Source organism: Panulirus ornatus, chromosome 8 (assembly GCF_036320965.1).
Source record: "Panulirus ornatus isolate Po-2019 chromosome 8, ASM3632096v1, whole genome shotgun sequence".
Classification (NCBI taxonomy): domain Eukaryota; kingdom Metazoa; phylum Arthropoda; class Malacostraca; order Decapoda; family Palinuridae; genus Panulirus; species Panulirus ornatus.
Window position 1 is genome coordinate 35,108,741 of NC_092231.1, and position 24,500 is coordinate 35,133,240.

General features: G+C 38.8%; 1 protein-coding gene across 1 annotated transcript in view; it reads right to left on the reverse strand.

The window, feature by feature from the left end:
* LOC139749898 (uncharacterized) overlaps positions 1-24,500 on the reverse strand; it is a 321,502-nt gene that overhangs the window by 40,446 nt on the left and 256,556 nt on the right. The window contains exons 39-41 of the mRNA XM_071664295.1: positions 8,453-8,553; positions 6,241-6,396; positions 4,692-4,895 (exon numbers count right to left, since the gene is read on the reverse strand). Coding sequence (XP_071520396.1) covers positions 4,692-4,895; positions 6,241-6,396; positions 8,453-8,553 — 461 coding nt within the window. The remainder of the gene's footprint in view (positions 1-4,691; positions 4,896-6,240; positions 6,397-8,452; positions 8,554-24,500) is intronic.

Consider the following 24,500-nt stretch of genomic DNA (forward strand, 5'->3'; position numbering starts at 1 on the left):
TGTGATCGGGGCCTGAACGTGCAGGAGGGTGAAAGGAGGGCAAAGAATAGAGTGAATTGGAGCGATGTGGTATACCGGGGTTGACGTGCTGTCAGTGGATTGAATCAAGGCATGTGTATGGGGGTGGGTTGGGCCATGTCTTTCGTCTGTTTCCTTGCGCTACCTCGCAAACGCGGGAGACAGCGACAAAGCAAAAAAAAAAAAAATATATATATAAATATATATATATATATATATATAAGCAAAAATGGGTATGTTTGAAGGAATAGTGGTTCCAACAATGTTGTATGGTTGCGAGGCGTGGGCTATGGATAGAGTTGTGCGCAGGAGGATGGATGTGCTGGAAATGAGATGTTTGAGGACAATGTGTGGTGTGAGGTGGTTTGATCGAGTGAGTAACGTAAGGGTAAGAGAGATGTGTGGAAATAAAAAGAGCGTGGTTGAGAGAGCAGAAGAGGGTGTTTTGAAGTGGTTTGGGCACATGGAGAGGATGAGTGAGGAAAGATTGACCAAGAGGATATATGTGTCGGAGGTGGAGGGAGCAAGGAGAAGAGGGAGATCAAATTGGAGGTGGAAAGATGGAGTGAAAAAGATTTTGTGTGATCGGGGCCTGAACATGCAGGAGGGTGAAAGGAGGGCAAGGAATAGAGTGAATTGGAGCGATGTGGTATACCGGGGTTGACGTGCTGTCAGTGGATTGAATCAAGGCATTTGAAGCGTCTGGGGTAAACTATGGAAAGCTGTGTAGGTATGTATATTTGCGTGTGTGGACGTATGTATATACATGTGTATGGGGGGGGTTGGGCCATTTCTTTCGTCTGTTTCCTTGCGCTACCTCGCAAACGCGGGAGACAGCGACAAAGTAAAAAAAAAAAAAGAAAAAAAAAAAGAAATATAAATATATATATATATATATATATATATATATATATATATATATATATATATATATATATATATATATATATATATATATATATATATATATATATATTTATATATATATATATATATATATATATATATATATATATATATATATATATATATATATATATATATATATATATGTCTGTGTGTATATATATGTATAAGTTTAGATGTATAGGTATGTATATATGCGTGTGTGGACGTGCATGTTTATACATGTGTATGTGGGTGGGTTGGGTCATTCTTTCGTCTGTTTCCTTGCGCTACCTCGCTAACGCGGGAGACAGCAACAAAGTATAATAAATATAGAATAATATATATATAGATAGATAGATAGATAGATAGATAGATAGATAGATAGATAGATAGATAAATATATAGATAGATTGATGATAGTTAGATAGATAGATAGATAGACAGATATACGCATCTGGGAGTGGATTTTGCAGGGGATGGAGCCATGTAAGCGGAACTGAGTTTCACGGCGGGGGAAGGAGCGAAGTTTCTGGGAGCGTTGGAAAATGTATGGAAGGCGAGAACATTATCTCGTAGAGCAAATATGGGTATGTTTGAAGGAATAGTGGTTCCAGCAATTTTTTATGGTTGCGAGTCATGGGCAGGGTTGTGCGGAGGAGGGTGGATATGTTGGAAAAGAAATGTATGAGGACAATATGTGGTATGAGGTGGTTTGATCGAGTAAGTAATGAAAGGGTAAGAGAGATTTGTGGTACTAAAATGATTATGGATGAGAGAGCAGTAGAGGGTGTATTGAAATGGTTTGACCAACTGGAGAAAATGAGTGAAGAAAGATTGACAAAGAGGATATATGTGTCAGAGGTGGAGGGAACGAGAAGTGGGAGACCAAATTGGAGGTGGAAGGATGGAGTGAAAACGATATTGAGCGATCGGGTCCTGAACATACAGGAGGAATGAAAGGCGTGCAAGGAATAGGGTGAATTGGAAATATGTGGTACACGGGGTCGACGTGCTGTCAATGGATTAAACCAGGGCATGTGAAGCGTCTGGGGTAAACCATGGAATGTTTTGTGGGGCCTGGATGTGGAAAGGGAGCTATTGCTTCTGTGCATTACACCTGACAGCTAGAGACTGAGTGTGAACGAATGTGGCCTTTGTTGTCTTTTCCTGGCGCTACCTCGCGCACGCGCAGGGGAAGGAGGGTGCCGTCTCATATGTTGCGGGTTGGCGACTGGAATGGATGGGAGCAGCAAGTATGAGTGTGTACATGTGTATATAGGTATATGTATATGCGGGTGGGTTGGGCCATTCTTTCGTCTGTTTCCTTGCGCTCTCGCAAACGCAGGAGAGAGCGATTAAGTATAATGAATAAAATATATATTATTTTTTATACTATTCGCCATTTCCCGCATTAGCGAGGTAGCGTTAAGAACAGAGGACTGGGCCTCTGAGGGAATATCCTCACCTGGCCCCCTTCTCTGTTCCCTCTTTTGGGAAAAGAAAAAAAAAAAAGCGATAGGGGAGGATTTCCAGCACCCCGCTCCCTCCCCTTTTAGTCGCCCTCTACGACACGCAGGGAATACGTGGGAAGTATTCTTTCTCCCCTATCCCCAGGGATAATATATATATATATATATATATATATATATATATATATATATATATATATATATATATATATATATATATATATATATATATATATAATTTTTTTTTTTTTTTTTTTTTATACTTTGTCGCTGTCTACCGCGTTTGCGAGGTAGCGCAAGGAAACAAACGAAAGAAATGACCCCACCCCCCCCCCCCATACACATGTACATAAGTCCACACACGCAAATATACATACCTACACAGCTTTCCATGGTTTACCCCAGACGCTTCACATGCCTTGATTCAATCCACTGACAGCACGTCAACCCCGGTATACCACATCGCTCCAATTCACTCTATTCCTTGCCCTCCTTTCACCCTCCTGCATGTTCAGGCCCCGATCACACAAAATCTTTTTCACTCCATCTTTCTACCTCAAATTTGGTCTCCCTCTTCTCCTTGCTCCCTCCACCTCCGACACATATATCCTCTTGGTCAATCTTTCCTCACTCATCCTCTCCATGTGCCCAAACCACTTCAAAACACCCTCTTTTGCTCTCTCAACCACGCTCTTTTTATTTCCACACATCTCTCTTACCCTTACGTTACTCACTCGATCAAACCACCTCACACCACACATTGTCCTCAAACATCTCATTTCCAGCACATCCATCCTCCTGCGCACAACTCTATCCATAGCCCACGCCTCACAACCATACAACATTGTTGGAACCACTATTCCTTCAAACATACCCATTTTTGCTTTCCGAGATAATGTTCTCGACTTCCACACATTCTTCAAGGCTCCCAGAATTTTCGCCCCCTCCCCCACCCTATGATCCACTTCCGCTTCCATGGTTCCATCCGCTGCCAGAGCCACTCCCAGATATCTAAAACACTTCACTTCCTCCAGTTTTTCTCCATTCAAACTCACCTCCCAGTTGACTTGACCCTCAACCCTACTGTACCTAATAACCTTGCTCTTATTCACATTTACTCTTAACTTTCTTCTTCCACACACTTTTCCAAACTCAGTCACCAGCTTCTGCAGTTTCTCACATGAATCAGCCACCAGCGCTGTATCATCAGCGAACAACAACTGACTCACTTCCCAAGCTCTCTCATCCCCAACAGACTTCATACTTGCCCCTCTTTCCAAAACTCTTGCATTTACCTCCCTAACAACCCCATCCATAAACAAATTAAACAACCATGGAGACATCACACACCCCTGCCGCAAACCTACATTCACTGAGAACCAATCACTTTCCTCTCTTCCTACACGTACACATGCCTTACATATATATATATATATATATATATATATATATATATATATATATATATATATATATATATATATATATATATATATATATATATATATATATATATATATATATATATATATATATATATATATATATATATATATATATATATATATATATATATATATATATATATATATATATATATATATATATATATATATATATATATATATATATATATATATATATATAGATATAAATATATATATATATATATATATATATATATATATATATATACATATATATATATATATATATATATATATATATATATATATATATATATATATATATATATATATATATATATATATATATATATATATATATATATATATATATATATATATATATATATATATATATATATATATATATATATATATATATATATATATATATATATATATATATTTATATAATCACACTTCCCTTTGCAATATGGCTACATTACCAATTATCACTGACAATAGCCTTTGTCACGTATTTCATCACACAAAAGGCAAGTGAATCCCTGAACTATGGGAACTATTTTCTGTATTATGAATATCATACAACATGGATGATGGCAGATAGAGATATAGGAATTTAATGTATTGTTATTTGTATAGTGCAGATCTTAATGGATTTAACAAAAGCTCAGGAAGATGAAAAAGATCAATGTTATTTCTATTTTTCTATGCTAAATACATTCATTAAAACTTAAAAGTAGAAACCGTTTCATTTTTTCCATTGAATAAACCATAACAAATGCATTAAGAGCAAAATAGACACTCCGTTGCAACTAAAATAAGAGTTGAGACGGAGAGAGAAGTAGATGTTGAGACAGAGGGAGGGATGGAATATTCGAAAGCTCACCATGATTCTTGCGTACACCAGGCCAATGACGTACAGGCTCAGGGAGATGATAAGGACCAGGTAGATGGTGAGGTTGTCCGTGAAGCCAGCGTTAGCGAAGACGTATGAAAAGTCGATGGTGTTCGGCATCATGAAGAAGCCGGACCCAAAGGATGTGAGGTGGTTGCACGCGCACACAGTCACTGTAGAGTTGGCAGCTACTACCTATTGATAGATAATAGGTAATTAATAGGTAGTGGTTAATAGATGCATTACCTACGGCAGGATGTGCGAGACACGATATATCTTCTGAAAATTGTTGGGAGGTTAATTGGGAACTATGTGAGTTTAAAAGATATTATCTTATCTTCATCTACGTCTTCCCATGAAACATCTGTTTCTCATCTAATAGAATGAAGAATTGGTACTAATGACAAGATAACAACGACAATAATAATGACAGTACTAATACTACCACTTATACTACTACGACAGATGAAAATAATAATGATAATGATAATAATGATACTGATAATGATAATGAAAATAATAATAATAATGATAATATTGATAATAATAGAAATGATAATAGTAATAATGATAATGATAATAATGATAATAGAAATTATTGTTATTTTCATTATTTCTATTATTATTATCATTAATATCATTATCACTATTATTACTATTATTATTATTATAATTATTATTATTATTATTATCATTATTATTATTATTATTATTATTATTATTATTATTATTATTATTATCATTATTAGAATTATTATTATTATTATTATTGTTATTATTGCTATCATTATTATCATAATTATTATTATTATTATTATTATTATTATTATTATTATTATTATTATTATTATTATTATTATCATCATCATTATCGTTATCATTATCATTATTATTATTATTATTATTATTATTATTATTATTATTATTATTATTATTATTATTATCATTATCATTATTATTATTATTATTATTATTATTATTATTATTATTATTATTATTATTATTATTATTATTATTAATATTATTATCATTATTATTATTGTTACTATTATTGTTATTATCATTATTCTTATCATTATCATTATCATTATTATCATCATTATCATTACTATCGTTACTATTATCAATATTATCATTATCATTCAAACACTAACAATGACACCAATAATCATGATAATGATAATTGATAACAGTTAATCATGATACTAATAATGATAATTATATTTCTAACAATAATAATGATAATGATGATAATAATGAAAGCAATGATAATGATAATTCTGTAAAACCCATTCATCCTAAGTTCACCGTCTAAAAGCAACTGAATGACTGACTGAACCCCCTTCTTCTCTGGGTGGGTAGAGCGTCTCCCTCACGATATTCATCCTCAAGATGAATATGTATATGAATATGAACATGAATATCCTGGGAGATGAGTCTGGTGACTCACAAGAAGAAGGTTCCAATCTCCCATTGTAAGATGCAGTATCAAAGGCTGAGAGTAAAGTTATCAGCGGATACAGAGACAGACTGACTGTACCTTGCAACCATCACTGCTCCAGGTCAGGAGCTCCTTGTTGAAGAAGAGGCAGGAGGAGATGAAGGTGTTGAAGTAGTAGCTGGAGTTGAAGCTGGTGTCGAAGCTGAGCAGAACGGTGTTGTTTGGAGGGTCCTCGAAGCATGGGTGCTCCTGAGGCTGCAAGGATTGTAACATCGAGCTGACAACAGCTGAGAATATGTCGTTGGCAGTGAATAGGATGGGAATGTAACTTTATAACTTAAGTGACTATGGCTAGGCACATTGTTGACAGTGGGTGAAAATGATGAGTATGTGGCCTTACGTTCAGATAACATCAGCTGAGAATGTAGTTAGCAGTGAGTGGAAATGAGTATGTAACACTATAATCTAGCTGACAACAGCTAGGAATGTTAGCGGTGGGTGAAAACAATGGCCATGTGGCCTTACTGTTCAAGTGACAACAGCTGGGAATGGAGTTGGGACTGCAAGTGATGTAACATCGAGCTGACAACAGTTGAGCATTTTGTCGGCAGTGCGTGGCAATAAGTGTATGACTGTAATCTAACTGACAGCAGCAGGATTTATTTTTGGTTATGAATGAATATCAACATGTAGCAAAACCGTCTAGCTGACAACTGGGAATGCTGTTAGCAAAGTAGTCATGATGAATGTGTGCCCTTGCCATCCAAATGACAACAGCTGGGAAAGTTATTGCCACTGAAGATACGGTAAATTTGACAGCAATAAATAATTTATAGAATTGATGTAACGTTCTACAAGTAAAGAAATCTAAATTCTGGTTCTGAACCTGACCAGCAATGAAGAAACTGCAAAGAAAACGATGTAAATGAAACCCTACCTAAGTTACGATTCAGACAACTAATCATTTAGACTGAGTCTTTCCAGGAAAGTCATAATCACATCCTAAGGTTTCGCACTTCTGTCTTCAGGTACAATGATGAAATGATTAATATAATGAACGGATTTTCTGGTAATTAAGGCTTGGCTAGAAACTGTTTGCTTGTGTTATTTCCTGACGACGGCTTTTTTCATATGCAATTTGAACTCTAAATGTTATTCAGTTTCATTACTATGTTCCCCTCCGTTGGATGGAAAGCCTTGTTTTTTATTATTCTGCTTCTTTTTTTATTTTTCATTACAACAATCATCGTTTTAACTTTCTGATAAAGATGCGTTCAGTCAGATTCCAGATCAGTGATACTGAAGATAAGGGGGTGGTGAAGATGGCCTTTGACCCATGTGGGTCTAAGGCCAGTATTGTTAAGGCTATAGTGAAGGTGAGCGTCTAAGGGAGGGTTAGAGTGTAGTGAAGACGAGGGTGGAGGGTCAAGAACAAGTGGTGTCGAGGATGTAGTGAAGATACGTTTGGGTTGATCCACTAAGCTCAGGTCATTGGCTAGTGGTGTCGACCACGTAGTGAAGATGTAGGGTAGTGAAAATTAGAGCAAATGCTGGGGGTGTCAAGAGTACAGTGAAAATGTAGTGTCGTGAAGATGAAACTGTGGTGGACAAGAGACTGTAATGACGATAAGTTGAAAGTGAGGTGTTGTTGAAACTGAATTAGGACGATGTATATGTTGACAGTGAAGTGTCATTGAGAGGGAAGTGAATATGCTTTGACAAAGATGAAGTGAATGTAGGTTTCACGAGGTTGACGTGAAAATGGCGCGAGTGACATAAGAATATGTTAAAAAAGATGACCTGAATAAGATGAAATATTCCCTTATGAAAACTATCATACTATTCGAAGACGTCAATTGGATGACGGGTAGAGCATTGATCCAGTCCGAGAGCTTAAAGTGGGTATTGAAGAATTAGCAAGGCGGATCTTGTCCCTGAAGCTTGGCCCTTAAGCTTCCGGTGGACAAGTCTATTCAACAGACCAACCATTATATGGTATAAACTTCCATATTTTTCAAATCTTTATCATTATGCTTTTTCTGACTCTCGTCAAATATTCATCTATCCATCGACCAACCCCGAACGAGAATGAGAGGGGAAGAGATGCACACGCTGGTGGTCACCTGTGACCTGGGTAATCAAACCAGGGGTTGAACTGAGTCCCAGTAGATGCGAAGACAATGATGCCAGCCACTATACCACAGTAGTTTTATTTACTTATGAACAGAGGTGAAAAAATTACTTATTTTGCAATCTAATTTTCGTTATATCTAAATCAATGTAACTATATGCACATTCCGAAATATCTTACCACAGCGATGGTTGCATTATAGCGTCCTACACCCAAGGAATACGTCCCCGTCTCGTCTCCGATGGTATCAGAGTCCAGGAACAGCTCGTAGAACCCAGTGTCTGATGGGTGAAGATGCAGGTGAGATGTAATTCCTCTAAACATCTTATGAATTCATGATGCCGTCCATCATTGTGAGGGACGAAAACGTTCCTAATACGTTCGTTTTAAGGACCAAGAATTATATTTTGATTGTAAACACACACACATACACACACGTACACACACATTATATATCTAATTCTTTTATTATAAGTAGTCGCTGTCTCCCGCGTTAGCAAGGAAACAGACGAAAGAATTGCCCAACCCACCCACATACACATGTATTTACGTAAACGCCCACGCACGCACATATACATACCAATGAGTCCACGGGGAAAATGAAACACGATAAGCTCCCAAGTGCACTTTCGTGTAATATTCACATCAAGGGAGACACAAGAGAGAAACATAACAGTCAGTTGATATCAACGAAGAGATGTAATTAGGACGCCATTTGGTAAGCATACGAATGTCCAAAACAAAGAACGTATCATAGATTTATTATATAGACAAGAAGGTGAATTGTTTAAAAATTTTATCAACAATAAAGTTATCTAATTTGTATAAACCTTTGAAAATATTCAGATTATATTTCTTTGTGTATTCAATAATAGAAGATTCAATGATATTTCTCGTGGTACTGGGGTTAGAGTTGATAACTGAGATGGTATTACTCCACTCAATACAAAGATCATAGTTTTTAACGTGATTCAACAAGGCATTTGATTCTTGTCCCGTTCTTATACTATATTTATGTTGTTTAAGTCTAAAAGAAAGATCCTTACCAGTTTCCCCAGTATAAAACTTATCAGAATTTCCACATGGCACTTTATAGATGCATCCAGGAGATATTTCGGGTGAGTTCCTGATTAAGATATTCTTTATAGTATTATTGTTGCTGAAAGCAATATTTTTATTAAAGGATTTAAGCAGCATGGGAAGTGAAGTTAGATGATTATTAAAAGGGAGAACTAAAAGATTCTTTGTGTCAATGGAAGGTTTGAGCTAAACTCTATAAGATTATTTCTTTGCTAACTTAAGGAATTTATCAATGAAAGATCTTGAGAACTTTAACTTAGACCCAATAGAATATATCTTCTCAGACTCATCACCAATATACATTGGACTGCAAATACGTAATTCATTAAGGAACATAGATTGAAATGATGATAATTTAACTCTGTTATGTTGAGATGAATAATAATGGATATATGAGCATACATTGGTGGGTTTTCTGTATATGTTAAACTTAAACTTATTTTCTTGCTTATGGATCATGCAATCTAAAAATGGTAACATACCATTATTTTCATTTTCTGCAGTACTTTTGATGGAATGTACTAAATTGTTAAGTAAGGGGGGGAAATGCTTGTAAATTTTCATGTTTGCCAAACACAAAGAACATCATCTACATACCTAAACCAAATTGCATTAGAAGGTAAGATATCCTTTAGTAATTTTGGTTTAAAAATTCAATGTATAGATTACTTAGTACAGGTGAAAGACGGTTACCCATTGCCATACCAAATTTTTGAGCATTATAACCTGCATTGAATTGAAATACACAGTCTTTTATACACAATTACATCAGTACAATAAAAACAGACTTTGAAACAGATAATGAATATCATCCAAAAAAAGCAAATATTCTGAAAGGTCATCAACTATGGCTTTTGAGAAAAGTGATGAAACATCAAAGCTAACAAGTTTGAAATCAAAATCAACGCGGGAAATGGCAAATAGTGTGAAAGAAAGATATACATAGACAGACATATGCAGATATACACATGTACATAATTTACACTTGCTGCCTTTATTCATTCCCGTAGCCACCCCGCCACACATGAAATGACACCCCCCCTCCCCCCGCATGCGCGCGAGGTAGCGTTAGGAAAAGACCACATTCGATTTCACTAAGCCTCTAGCTGTCATGTATAACGCACTGAAACCACAGCTCCCTTTCCACATCCAGGCTCTAAAAACTTTCCATGGTTTACCAAGACGCTTCACATACCCTGGTTCAGTCCATTGACAGCACGTATATCCCGGTATCCCACATCGTTCCAATTCACTCTATTTCTTGCCCGCCTTTCAACCTCCTGCATGTTCAGGCCCCGATCGCTCAAAATCTTTTCCACTCCATCCTTCCACCTCCACTTTGGTCTCCCACTTCCCCTCGTTCACTTCACCTCTGACACATATAACTTCTTTCTCAATCTTTCCTCAATCATTCTCACCATGTGACCAAACCATTGAAAACACCCGCTTCTGCTCTATCAACTACACTCTTTTTATCACCACACATCTCTCTTACTCTTTTATTACTTACTCGATCAAACCACCTCACACCACATATTGTCCTCAAACATCTCATTTCCAACACATCCACCCTCCTCCGAACAACCCTATATATAGCCCACGCCTCGCAACCATACAACATTGTTAGAACCACTATTCCTTCAAATATACCAATTTTTGCTTTCCGAGATAATGTTCTCGCCTTCCACACATTTTTCAACGCTCCCAGAACCTTTACCCTCTCCCCCACCTTGTGACTCACTTCCACTTCCATGGTTCCATCCTCTGCCAAATCCATTCCCAAATATCTAAAACATCTCACTCCCTTCAGGTTTTCTCCATTCAAACTTACCTCCGAGTTGACTTGTCCCTCAACCCTACTGTACCTAATAACCTTGCTCTTATTCATACTTACTCTCAGCTTTCTTCTTTCACACATTTCACCAAACTCAGTCACCAGCTTCCGCAGTTTCTCACCCGAATCAGCCACCTAGCGCTATATCATCAGCGAACAACAACTGACTCACTTACCAAGCCCTCTCACACACAACAGATTGCATACTTGCCGCTCTCTCCAAAACTCTTGAATTCACCTCCCTAACAACCCCATCCATAAACAAATTAAACAAACATGGAGACATCACACACCCTTGCCGGAAACCGACATTCACTGGGAACCAATCAATTTCCACTCTTCCTACTCATAAACATGCCTTACATTCTCGATAAAAACTTTCACTTCTTCTAGCAACTTGCCTCCCAAACCATATACTCTTAATACCTTCCACAGAACATCTCTATCAACTCTATCATATGCCTTCTCCAGATCCATAAATGCTACATACAAATCCATTTATTTTTCTAAGTATTTCTCTCATACATTCTTCAAAACAAACACCTGATCTACACATCTTCTACCACTTCTGAAACCACACTGCTCTTCCCCAATCTGATGCTCTGTATATGCCTTCACCCTCTCAATCAGTACCCTCTCATATGATTTCCCAGGAATACTCAACAAACTTATACCTCTGTAATTTGAACACACACCTTTATCCCCTTTCCTTTGTATAATGGCACTATGCATGCATTCCGCCAATCCTCAGGCACTTCACCATGAACCATACATACACTGAATATCCTCACCAACCAGTCAACAACACAGTCACCCTCTTTCTTAGTAAATTCCACTGCAATACCATCCAAACCCGCCGCCTTTGCCGGCTTTCATCTTCCGCAAAGCTTTCACTGACTCTTCTCTTTATCCCAAACCATTCTCCCTGACCCTCTCAATTCGCACACCACTTCGACCAAGGCACCCTATGTCTGCCACTCCATCATCTAACACATTCAAGAGACCTTCAAAATACTCACTCCATCTCCTCACATCAACTCTACTTGTTATTACCTCCCACTAGCACCCTTCACCGATGTTCCCATTCGTTGTCTTCCCTTAAGCACTTTATTTACCTCCTTCCAAAGCTTTATTTTTATTTTCCTAAAATTTAATGATACTCTCTCACCCAAATCTCATTTGTCCTCTTTTTCACCTTTTACACCTTTCTCTTGACCTCTTGCCTCTTTCTTTTATACATATCCCAGTCATATACACTATTTCTCCGCAAAACTCGTCCAAATGGATTCCACTTCTCCTTCACTAATAATCTTACATCTTCATCCCACCACTCATTACCCTTTCTAATCTGCCCACCTCCCACGCCTCTCATCCACAAGCATCATTTGTGCAAGCCATCACTGCTTCCCTAATTACGTCCCATTCCTCCCCCACTCCCCATACGTCCTTTGCTCTGACCTCTTTCTATTCTGCACTCAGTCTCTCCTGGTACTACCTCACACAAGTCTCCTTGCCAACTCACTTACTCTCAACACTCTCTTCACCCCAACATTTCTCTCTTCTTTTCTGAATACCTCTACAAATCTTCACCTTCGCCTTCACTAGATAATGACCAGACATCCCTCCAATTGCACCTCTCATCATATTAACATCCAAAAGTCTCTCTTTCAAGCGCTTATCAATTAACACGTAATCTAATAACGCTCCCAATCACGAGTCCTTTTTCAGCACACAAATCTAGAAGCTCTTCACCCTTTCCATTTACAACACTGAACACCCTATGTACACCAATCATTTCCTCAACTGCCACATTACGCATCTTTGCATTCAAATCACCCATCACTATATCCTGGTCTCATGCATCAAAACTGCTAACACTCTCACTCAGCTGCTCCCAAAACAGTTGCATCTCATGATCTTTTTTCTCATGCCCAGGTGCATAGGCACCAAAAATCACCCATCTCTCTCGATCCACTTTCAATTCTGCCCATATCAATGTAGAGTTTACTTTCTTACACTCTATCACATACTCCCACAACTCCTATTTCAGGAGTAGTGCTACCTTTGCTCTCGTCCTCTCACCAACCACTGACTTTACTCCCAAAACATTCTCAGACCACACTTCCCCTTTACCTCAAAAATACTACCTATCTTTCCCTTTTTCTCATCTTGGTTACATCCACACATTTAGACACCACAATCCGAGCCTTCGAGGGGAATTACAGGAGGTCAAGAGAATGATGCAAGAGGTGAAAAAGAGGGCAAATGAGAGTTGGGGTGAGAGAGTATCACTGAATTTTAAGAAGAATAAAAAGATATCTTAGAAGGAGGTAAATAAAGCGCGTAAGACAAGGGAGCAAATGGTATACCAATCGTTCCATTTCACTCTATTCCTTGCATGCCTTTCACCCTCCTACGTGTTCAGGCCCCGATCACTCAAAATCTTTTTCATTCCATCTTTCCACCTCCAATTTGGTCTCCCTCTTCTCCTCGTTCCCTCCACCTCCGACACATATATCCTCTTTGTCAATTTTTCCTCACTCATTCTCTCCATGTGACCAAACCATTTCAAAACACCCTCTTCTGCTCTCGCAACCTCACTATTTCTACTACCACACATTACTAACTCGATCAAACCACCTCACACAACATATTGTCCTCAAACCTCTCATTTTCAGCACATCCAGCCTCCTCCGCACAGCTCTATCTATTTCCTACGCCTCGCAACCATATAACATCGTTGGAACCACTATTCCTTCAAACATACCCACTTTTGCTTTCCAAGATAACGTTCTCGGCTTCCACATATTTTTCAAGGCTCCCAGAACTTTCGCCCCCTCTCTCATCCTATGATTCACTTCCACTTCCATGGTTCCATCCGCTGCCAAATCCACTCCCAGATATCTAAAACACTTCACTTCCTCCAGTTTTTCTCCATTCAAACTTACCTCCTAATTGACCTGTTCCTCAACCCTACTGTGCAATAATAACCTTGCTCTTATTCACATTTACTCTCAGCATTCTTCTTTCACACACTTTACCAAACTCAGTCACCACCTTCTGCAGTATCATCAGTGAACAACAGCTGACTCACTTCCCATGCTGTCTCATCCACAACAGACTGCATACTTGCCCCTCTTTCCAAAACTCTTGCATTCACTTCCCTAACAACCACATCCATAAAGAAATTAAATAACCATGGAGATATCACACACCCCTGCCGCAAACCTACATTCACTGAGAACCAATCACTTTCCTCTCTTCCTACTTGTACACATGCCTTACATCCTCGATAAAAACTTTTCACTGCTTCTACAACTTACCTCCTACGTAACATCTCTATCAACTCTATCATATGGCTTCTCCACATCCATAAATGCTACATACAAATCCATTTGCTTTTCTAGGTATCTATCATATACATTCTTCAAAGCAAACACCTGATCCAAACATCTTCTATCACTTCTGAAACCACACTGCTCTTCCCCAATCTGACGCTCTGTACATGCCTTTACCCTCTCAATCAATACCCTCCAATATAATTTCCCAGGAATAGTTAAAAAACTGATACGTCTGTAATTTTAGCACTCACACTTATCTCCACTGAAATACCATCCAAACCGGTGGCCTTACCGGCTTTCATCTTCCGGAAAGCTTTAACTACCTCTTCTCTGTTTACCAAATCATTCTCCCTAACACTTTCACGTTGCATACTACCTCGACCAAAACACCTTATATTTGCCACTCTATCATCAAACACATACAACAAACTTTCAAAATACTCACTCCATCTTTTTCTCATATCACCAGTACTTGTTATTACCTCCCCATTAGCCCCTTTCACTGATGTTCACATTTGTTCCCTTGTCTTACGCACATCATTTAACTCCTTCCAAACATCTTTTTATTCTCCCTAAAATCTAATGATACTCTCTCACCCCAACTCTCATTTGCCCTCTTTTTCGCCTCTTCTACCTTTCTATTGACATCGTGCCTCTTTCTTTTATACATCTCCCAGTTATATATATATATATATATATATATATATATATATATATATATATATATATATATATATATATATATATATATATATATATATATATATATATATATATATATATATATATATTACATAGATATATATCATATATATATATATATATATATATATATATATATATATATATATATATATATATTTTTTTTTTTCATACTATTCGCCATTTCCCGCGATAGCGAGGTAGCGTTAAGAACATAGGACTGGGCCTTTGAGGGAATATCCTCACCTGGCCCTCTTCTCTGTTCCTTCTTTTGGAAAAAAAGAAAACAAGAGGGGAGGATTTCCAGCCCCCCGCTCCCTTCCCTTTTAGTCGCCTTCTACGACACGCAGGGAATACGTGGGAAGTATTCTTTCTCCCCTATCCCCAGGGATAATATATATATATATATATATATATATATATATATATATATATATATATATATATATATATATATATATATTATTCCCTGGGGATAGGGGAGAAAGAATACTTCCCACGTATTCCCTGCGTGTCGAAGGAGGCGACTAAAAGGGAAGGGAGCGGGGGGCTGGAAATCCTCCCCTCTTTTTTTTTTCTTTTTAATTTTCCAAAAGAAGGAACAGAGAAGAGGGCCAGGTGAGGATATTCCCTCAAAGGCCCAGTCCTCTGTTCTTAACGCTACCTCGCTATCGCGGGAAATGGCGAATAGTATGAAAAAAAATATATATATATATATATATATATATATATATATATATATATATATATATATATATATATATATATCTATTTATTTTACTTTGTCGGTGTCTCCCGCGTTTGCGAGGTAGCGCAAGGAGACAGACGAAAGAAATGGCCCAACCCACCCCCACACACACGTACACACATACACGTCCACACACGCAAATATACACACCCATACATCTCAATGAACACATATATATACACACACAGACACATACATATATACCTATACACACAATTCACACTGTCTGCCTTTATTCACTCCCATCGCCACCTCGCAACATATGGAATACCATCCCCCTCCCCCCTCATGTGTGAGAGGTAGCGCTAGGAAAAGACAACAAAGGCCCCATTCGTTCACAATCAGTCTCTAGCTGTCATGCAATAATGCCCGAAACCACAGCTCCCTTTCCACATCCAGGCCGCACACAACTTTCCATGGTATACCCCAGAAGCTTCACATGCCCTGGTTCAATCCACTGACAGCACGTCAACCCCGGTATACCACATCGATCCAATTCACTCTATTCCTTGCCCGACTTTCGCCCTCCTGCATGTTCAGGCCCCGATCACTCAAAATTGTTTTCACTCCATCTTTCCACCTCCAATTTGGTCTCCCACTTCTCCTCGTTCCCTCCACCTCCGACACATATATCCTCTTGGTCAATCTTTCCTCACTCATTCTCTCCATGTGCCCAAACCATTTCAAAGCACCCTCCTCTGCTCTCTCAACCACGCTCTTTTTATTTCCACACATCTCTCTTACCCTTACATTACATACTCGATCAAACCACCTCATACCACACATTGTCCTCAAACATCTCATTTCCAGCACATCCACCCTCCTGCGCACAACTCTATCCATAGCCCACGCCTCGCAACCATACAACATTGTTGGAACCACTATTCCTTCAAACATACCCATTTTTGTTTTCCGAGATAATATTCTCGACTTCCACACATTCTTCAAGGCTCCCACCCTATGATTCACTTAAGCTTCCATGGTTCCATCCGCTGCCAGATCCACTCCCAGATATCTAAAACACTTTACTTCCTCCAGTTTTTCTCCATTCAAACTTACCTCCCAATTGACTTAACCCTCAACCCTACTGTACCTAATAACCTTGCTCTTATTCACATTTACTCTTAACTTTCTTCTTTCACACACTTTACCAAACTCAGTCACCAGCTTCTGCAGTTTTTCACATGAATCAGTCAGCGCTGTATCATCAGCGAACAACAACTGACACACTTCCCAAGCTCTCTTATCCACAGCAGACTTTATACTTGACCATCTTTCAAAAACTCTTGCATTCACCTCCCTACAAACCCCATCCATAAACAAATTAAACAACCATGGAGACATCACACACCCCTGCCGCAAACCTATATTCACTGAGAACCAATCACTTTCCTCTCTTCCTACACGTACACATGCCTTACATCCTCGATAAAAACTTTTCACTGCTTCTAACAACTTGCCTCCCACACCATATATTCTTAATACCTTCCACATAGCATCTCTATCAACTCCATCATATGCCTTCTCCAGATCCATAAATGCTCCATACAAATCCATTTGCTTTTCTAAGTATTTCTCACATACATTCTTCAAACCAGACACCTGATCCACACATCCTCTATCACTTCTGAAACCACACTGCTCTTCCACAATCTGATGCTCTGTACATGCCTTCACCCTCTCAATCAATACCCTCCCATATGATTTCCCAGGAATTCTCAACAAACTTATACCTCTGTAATTTGAGCACTCACTCTTATCCCCTTTGCCTTTGTGCAATGGCACTATGCACGCATTCCGCCAATCCTCAGGCACCTCACCATGAGTCATTCATACATTAAATAATCTTACCAACCAGTCAACGATACAGTCACCCTTCTTTTTTAATAGATTCCACTGCAATACCATCCAAACCTGCTGCCTTGCCGGCTTTCATCTTCCGCAAAGCTTTTACTACCTCTTCTCTATTTACCAAATCATTTTCCCTAACCATCTCACTTTGCACACCACCTCGACGAAAACACCCTATATCTGCCACTCTATCATCAAATACATTCAACAAACCTTCAAAATACTCACTCCATCTCCTTCTCACACCACCACTACTTATTATCACCTCCCCATTAGCGCCCTTCACCGAAGGGGGCCAGGTGAGAATATTCCCTCAATGGCCCAGTCCTCTGTTCTTGACGCTACCTCGCTAACGCGGGAAATGGCGAATGGTTTGAAAAAAAAAAAAAATATATATATATATATATATATATATATATATATATATATATATATATATATATATATATATATATATATATATATTATCCCTGGGGATAGGGGAGAAAGAATACTTCCCACGTATATATATATGTATGTATATATATATATATATATATATATATATATATATATATATATATATATATATATATATATATATATATATATATATATATATATATATATATATATATATATATATACATATATATATATATACATAACATATTTTTTTTTTTTTTTTTTTTTTTATACTTTGTCGCTGTCTCCCGCGTTTGCGAGGTAGCGCAAGGAAACAGACGAAAGAAATGGCCCAACCCCCCCCCCCCCATACACATGTACATACACACGTCCACACACGCAAATATACATACCTACACAGCTTTCCATGGTTTACCCCAGACGCTTCACATGCCTTGATTCAATCCACTGACAGCACGTCAAACCCTGTATACCACATCGCTCCAATTCACTCTATTCCTTGCCCTCCTTTCACCCTCCTGCATGTTCAGGCCCCGATCACACAAAATCTTTTTCACTCCATCTTTCCACCTCCAATTTGGTCTCCCTCTTCTCCTCGTTCCCTCCACCTCCGACACATATATCCTCTTGGTCAATCTTTCCTCACTCATTCTCTCCATGTGCCCAAACCATTTCAAAACACCCTCTTCTGCTCTCTCAACCACGCTCTTTTTATTTCCACACATCTCTCTTACCCTTACGTTACTTACTCGATCAAACCACCTCACACCACACATTGTCCTCAAACATCTCATTTCCAGCACATCCATCCTCCTGCGCACAACTCTATCCATAGCCCACGCCTCGCAACCATACAACATTGTTGGAACCACTATTCTTTCAAACATACCCATTTTTGCTTTCCGAGATAATGTTCTCGACTTCCACACATTTTTCAAGGCTCCCAAAATTTTCGCCCCCTCCCCCACCCTATGATCCACTTCCGCTTCCATGGTTCCATCCGCTGACAGATCCACTCCCAGATATCTAAAACACTTCACTTCCTCCAGTTTTTCTCCATTCAAACTCACCTCCCAATTGACTTGACCCTCAACCCTACTGTACCTAATAACCTTGCTCTTATTCACATTTACTCTTAACTTTCTTCTTCCACACACTTTACCAAACTCAGTCACCAGCTTCTGCAGTTTCTCACATGAATCAGCCACCAGCGCTGTATCATCAGCGAACAACAACTGACTCACTTCCCAAGCTCTCTCATCCCCAACAGACTTCATACTTGCCCCTCTTTCCAGGACTCTTGCATTTACCTCCCTAACAACCCCATCCATAAACAAATTAAACAACCATATATATACACATATTATTTTTTCTTTATTATACTTTGTCGCCGTCTCCCCTAGGTATAGGGGAGAAAGAATACTTCCCACGCATTCGTCATGTGTCGTTGAAGGCAACTGAAGGGGTCGGGAGCAGGGTGCTAAAACCCTCCCCTGCTTGTATTTCAGCTTTTTAAAAGGGGAAACAGAAGAAAGAGTCACGCGGGGAGTGCTCATTTTCCTCGAAGGCTCAAATTGGAGTGTCTGAAAGTGAGTGGATGTAACCAAGATGAGAAAAAAGGAGAGATAGGTAGTATGTTTGAGGAAAGGAACCTGGATGTTTTGGCTCTGCGAGAAACGAAGCTTAAGGGTAAAGGGGAAGAATGGTTTGGGAATGTTTGGGAGTGAAGTCAAGGGTTGGTTAGTGAACAAGAGCAATGGAAGGAGTAGCAATACTCCTGGAATAGGAGTGGTGGGAGAATGTGTTAGAGTGTAAGAAAGTATACCCTTGATTGATATGGTTAAAACTGAAACTGGATGGAGAGAGATGGGTGATTATTGTGCCTATGCACCTGGGCATGAGAAGAAAGATCACGAGAGGCAAGTATTTTGGGAGCAGCTGAGTGAGTGTATTAGCAGCTTTGATGCACGAGACCCGGTTATAGTGATGAGTGATTTGAATGCAAAGGTGAGTAATGTGGCACTTGAGGGAACAATTGGTGTACCCTCGTGTTCAGTGTTGTAAATGGAAATGGTGAAGAGTTGGTAGATTTGTGTGCTGAAAAAGGGCTGGTGATTGGGAATACCTAGTTTAAAAAGAGAGATATGCATAAGTATACATATGTAAGTAGGAGAGATGGCCAGAGAGCGTTATTGGATTATGTGTTAATTGATAGGCGCGCGAATGAGAAACTTTTGGATTTGAATGTGCTGAGAGGTGTAACTGGGGGAATGTCTTATCATTATCTTGTAGAGGGTAAGGTGAAGATTTTCAGAGGTTTTCAGAAAAGAAGAGAGAATGTACGGGTGAAGAGGATGGTGAGAGTAAGTGAGCGTTGGAAAGAGACTTTTGTGAGGAAGTACCAAGAAAGACTGTGCAGAATGCAAAAAGGTGAGAGTATAGGACGTAAGGGGAGTGGGGGAGGTATGGGATGTATTTAGGGAAGCAGTGATGGCTTGCGCAAAAAATGCTTGTGGCATGAGAAGCGTGGGAGGTGGGCAGATTAGAAAGGGTAATGAGTGGTGGAATGAAGAAGTATGATTTTTAGTGAAAGACAGGATAGAGGCATTTGGATGAGTTTTGCAAGGAAACAGTTCAAATGAGTGGGAGATATATATAAAGAAAGAGGCAGGAGGTCATGAAAAAGATGCAAGAGGTGAAAAAGAGGGCAAATGAAAGTTGGGGTGAGAGAGTATCATTAGATTTTAGGGAGAATAAAAAGATGTTTTGGAAGGAGGTAAATAAAGTGCGTACGACAAAGGAACAAATGGGAACATCGGTGAAGGGGGCTAATGGGGAAGTGATAACAAGTAATGGTGATGTGAGGAGATGGAGTGAGTATTTTGAAGGTTTGTTGAATGTGTTAGATGATAGAGTTGCAGATATAGTTGCAGAGTTGCAGAGTGAGAGGGTTAGGGAGAATGATTTGGTAAAGGGAGAAGAGGAAGTAAAAGCTTTGCGGAAGATGAAATACAGCAAGGCGGCGGGTTTGGATGGTATTGCAGTGCAGTTGATTAAAAAAGAGTGTGACTCTGTTGTACACAGGTTGGTGAGGATATTCAATGTATGTATGGTTCATGGTGAAGTGCCTGAGGACTGGAGAAATGCATGCATAGTGCTATTGTATAAAGGCAAAGGGAATAAAGGTGAGTGTTCAAATTACAGAGCTAAAAGTTTTTTGAGTATTCCTCGGAAATTATATGGGAAGGTATTGATTGAGAGGGTCAAGGCATGTACAGAGCATCAGATTAGGGAAGAGCAGTGTGGATGTGCAGATCAGGAGTTTGCTTTGAAGAATGTATGTGAGAAATACTTAGAAAACAAATAGATTTGTATGTAGCATTTATGGATCTGGAGAAGGCATATGATAGAGTTGATACAGATGCTATTTGGAAGGTATTATGAGTATATGGTGTTGGAGGCAAGTTGCTAGAAGCAGTGAAAAGTTTTCATCGAGGATGTAAGGCATGTGTACGAGTTGGAAGAGAGGAAAGTCATTGGCTCTTTGTGAAGGTCGGTTTGAGGCAGGGGTGCGTGATGTCGGCATGATTGTTTAATTTTTTTATGGATAGGGTTGTCACGGAGGTGAATGGAAGAGTTTTGAAGAGAGAGGCTTGTATGCCGTCTGTTGTGGATGAGAGAACTTGGGAAGTGTGTGAGTCAGTTGTTGTTCGCTGATGATACATCGCTGGTGGCTCATCGGGTGAGAAACTGCAGAAGTTGGTGACTGAATTTGATAAAGTGTGTGAAAGAAGAAAGCTGAGAGTAAATGTGAATAAGAGCAAGGTTATTAGTTACAGTAGGGTTGAGGGACAAGTCAATTGGGAGGTAAGTTGAATGAAGAAAAACTGGATGAAGTGAAGTGTTTTAGGTATCTGGGAATGGATTTGGCAGTCGATGGAACGATGGAAGCGGAAGTGAGTCAAAGGATGGGGGAGAGGGCGAAAATTCTGGGAGCGTTGAAGAATGTGTGGAAGGCGAGAACATTATCTCGGAAAGCAAAAATGGGTGTTTGAAGGAATAGTGGTCTCAACAATGTTATACGGTTGCAAGGCGTGGCCTATAAATATGGTTCTGCGGAGGAGGGTGGATGTATTGGAAATGAGTTGTTTGAGGAAAATATGGGGTGTTAGGTGGTTTGATCGAGTAACGAAAGGGTAAGAGAGATATGTGGTAATAAAAAGAGTATGGTTCAGAGAGCAGAGGAGGGTGTATTGAAATGGATTTGTCACATGGAGAGAATGACTGAGGAAAGATTGACAAAGAGGACATGTGTGTCACAGGTGGAAGGAACAAGAAGTGGGAGACCAAATTGGAGGTGGAAGGATGGAGTGAAAGAGATTTTGAGCGATCGGTGCCTGGACATGCAGGAGGGTGAAAGATCTGCAAGGAATAGAGTGAATTGGAACGATGTGGTATACCTTCGTATGTGAAGCGTCTGGGGTAAACCATGGAAGGTTTTGTAGGTCCTGGATGTGCAAAGGGAGCTGTGGTTTTGGTGCATTATACATGACAGCTAGAGACTGAGTGTAAACGAATGTGGCCTTTGTTGTGTTTTCCAAGTGCTAACTCACCCGCGTGCGGGGGAAAGGAGGGGTCATTTCATGTGTGGCGGGGTGGGGACGGGAATAAATAAAGGCAGCAAGTATGGTTTATGTACATGTGTATATATGCATATATCTGTGTATGTATGATTATGTATACGTTGAAATGTATAGGTATGTATATGTGCGTGTGTGGACGTGTATGTATATACATCTGCATGTGGGTGGTTTGGGCCATTCTTCGTCTGTTTCTTTGCGCTGTCGCACTAACGCGGGGCACAGCGACAAAGTGTAATATATATATATATATATATATATATATATATATATATATATATATATATATATATATATATATATATATATATATATATATATATATATATATATATATATATATATATATGTATATATATATATATATATATATATATATATATATATATATATATGTATATATATATATATATATATATATATATATATATATATATATATATATGTATATATATATATATATATATATATATATATATATATATATATATATATATATATATATATATATTTATCTATTTTGTTTATTTTGCTTTGTCGCTCTCTCCCGCGTTAGCGAAGTAGCGCAAGGAAACAGACGAAAGAATGGTCCAACCCACCCACATACACATGTATATACATACACGTACACACACGCAAATATACATACCTATACATCTCAACGTATACATATATATGTATATACACACAAAGACATATACATATATACACATGTACATAATTCATACTGTCTGCCTTCATTAATTCCCATCGCCCCCTCGCCACACATGAAATAACAGCACCCTCCCCCTCATGTGTGCGAGGTAGCCCTAAGAAGAAAAAAAAACAAAGGCCACATTCGTTCACACTCAGTCTTTAGCTGTCATGTAATAATGCACCGAAACCACAGCTCCCTTTCCACACCCAGGCCCCACAGAACTTTCCATGGTTTACCCCAGATACTTCACATGCCGTGGTTCAAACCAGTGACAGCACGTCGACCCCGGTATACCACATCGTTCCAATTCACTCTATTCCTTTCACGTCTTTCACCATCCTGCATGGTCAGGCCCCGATCACTCAAAATCTTTTTCACTCAATCTTTCCACCTCTAATTTGGTCTCCCACTTCTCGTTTCCTCCACCTCTGACACATATATCCTCTTGGTCAATCTTTCCTCACTCATTCTCTCCATGTGACCAAACCATTTCAAAACACCCACTTCTGCTCTCTCAACCACACTCATTTTATTACCACACATCTCTCTTACCCTATTATTACTTACTCGATGAAACCACCTTACACCACATTTTGTTCTCGACCATCTCATTTCCAGCACATCCACCCTCCTCCGCACAACTCTATTCATAGCCCACGCCTCGCAACAATATAGCATTGTTGGAACCACTATTCCTTCAAACATACCCATTTTTGCTTTCCGAGATAATTTTCTAGACTTCCACACATCCTTCAACGCCCCCAGAACTTTCACCCCTACCCCATCCTATGATTCACTTCTGCTTCCATGGTTCCATCCGCTGCCAAATCCTCTCACCGATATCTAAAACGCTTCACTTCCTCCAGCTTTTCTCCATTCAAACTTACCTCCCAGTTGACTTGTCCCTCAACCCTACTATACCTAATAACC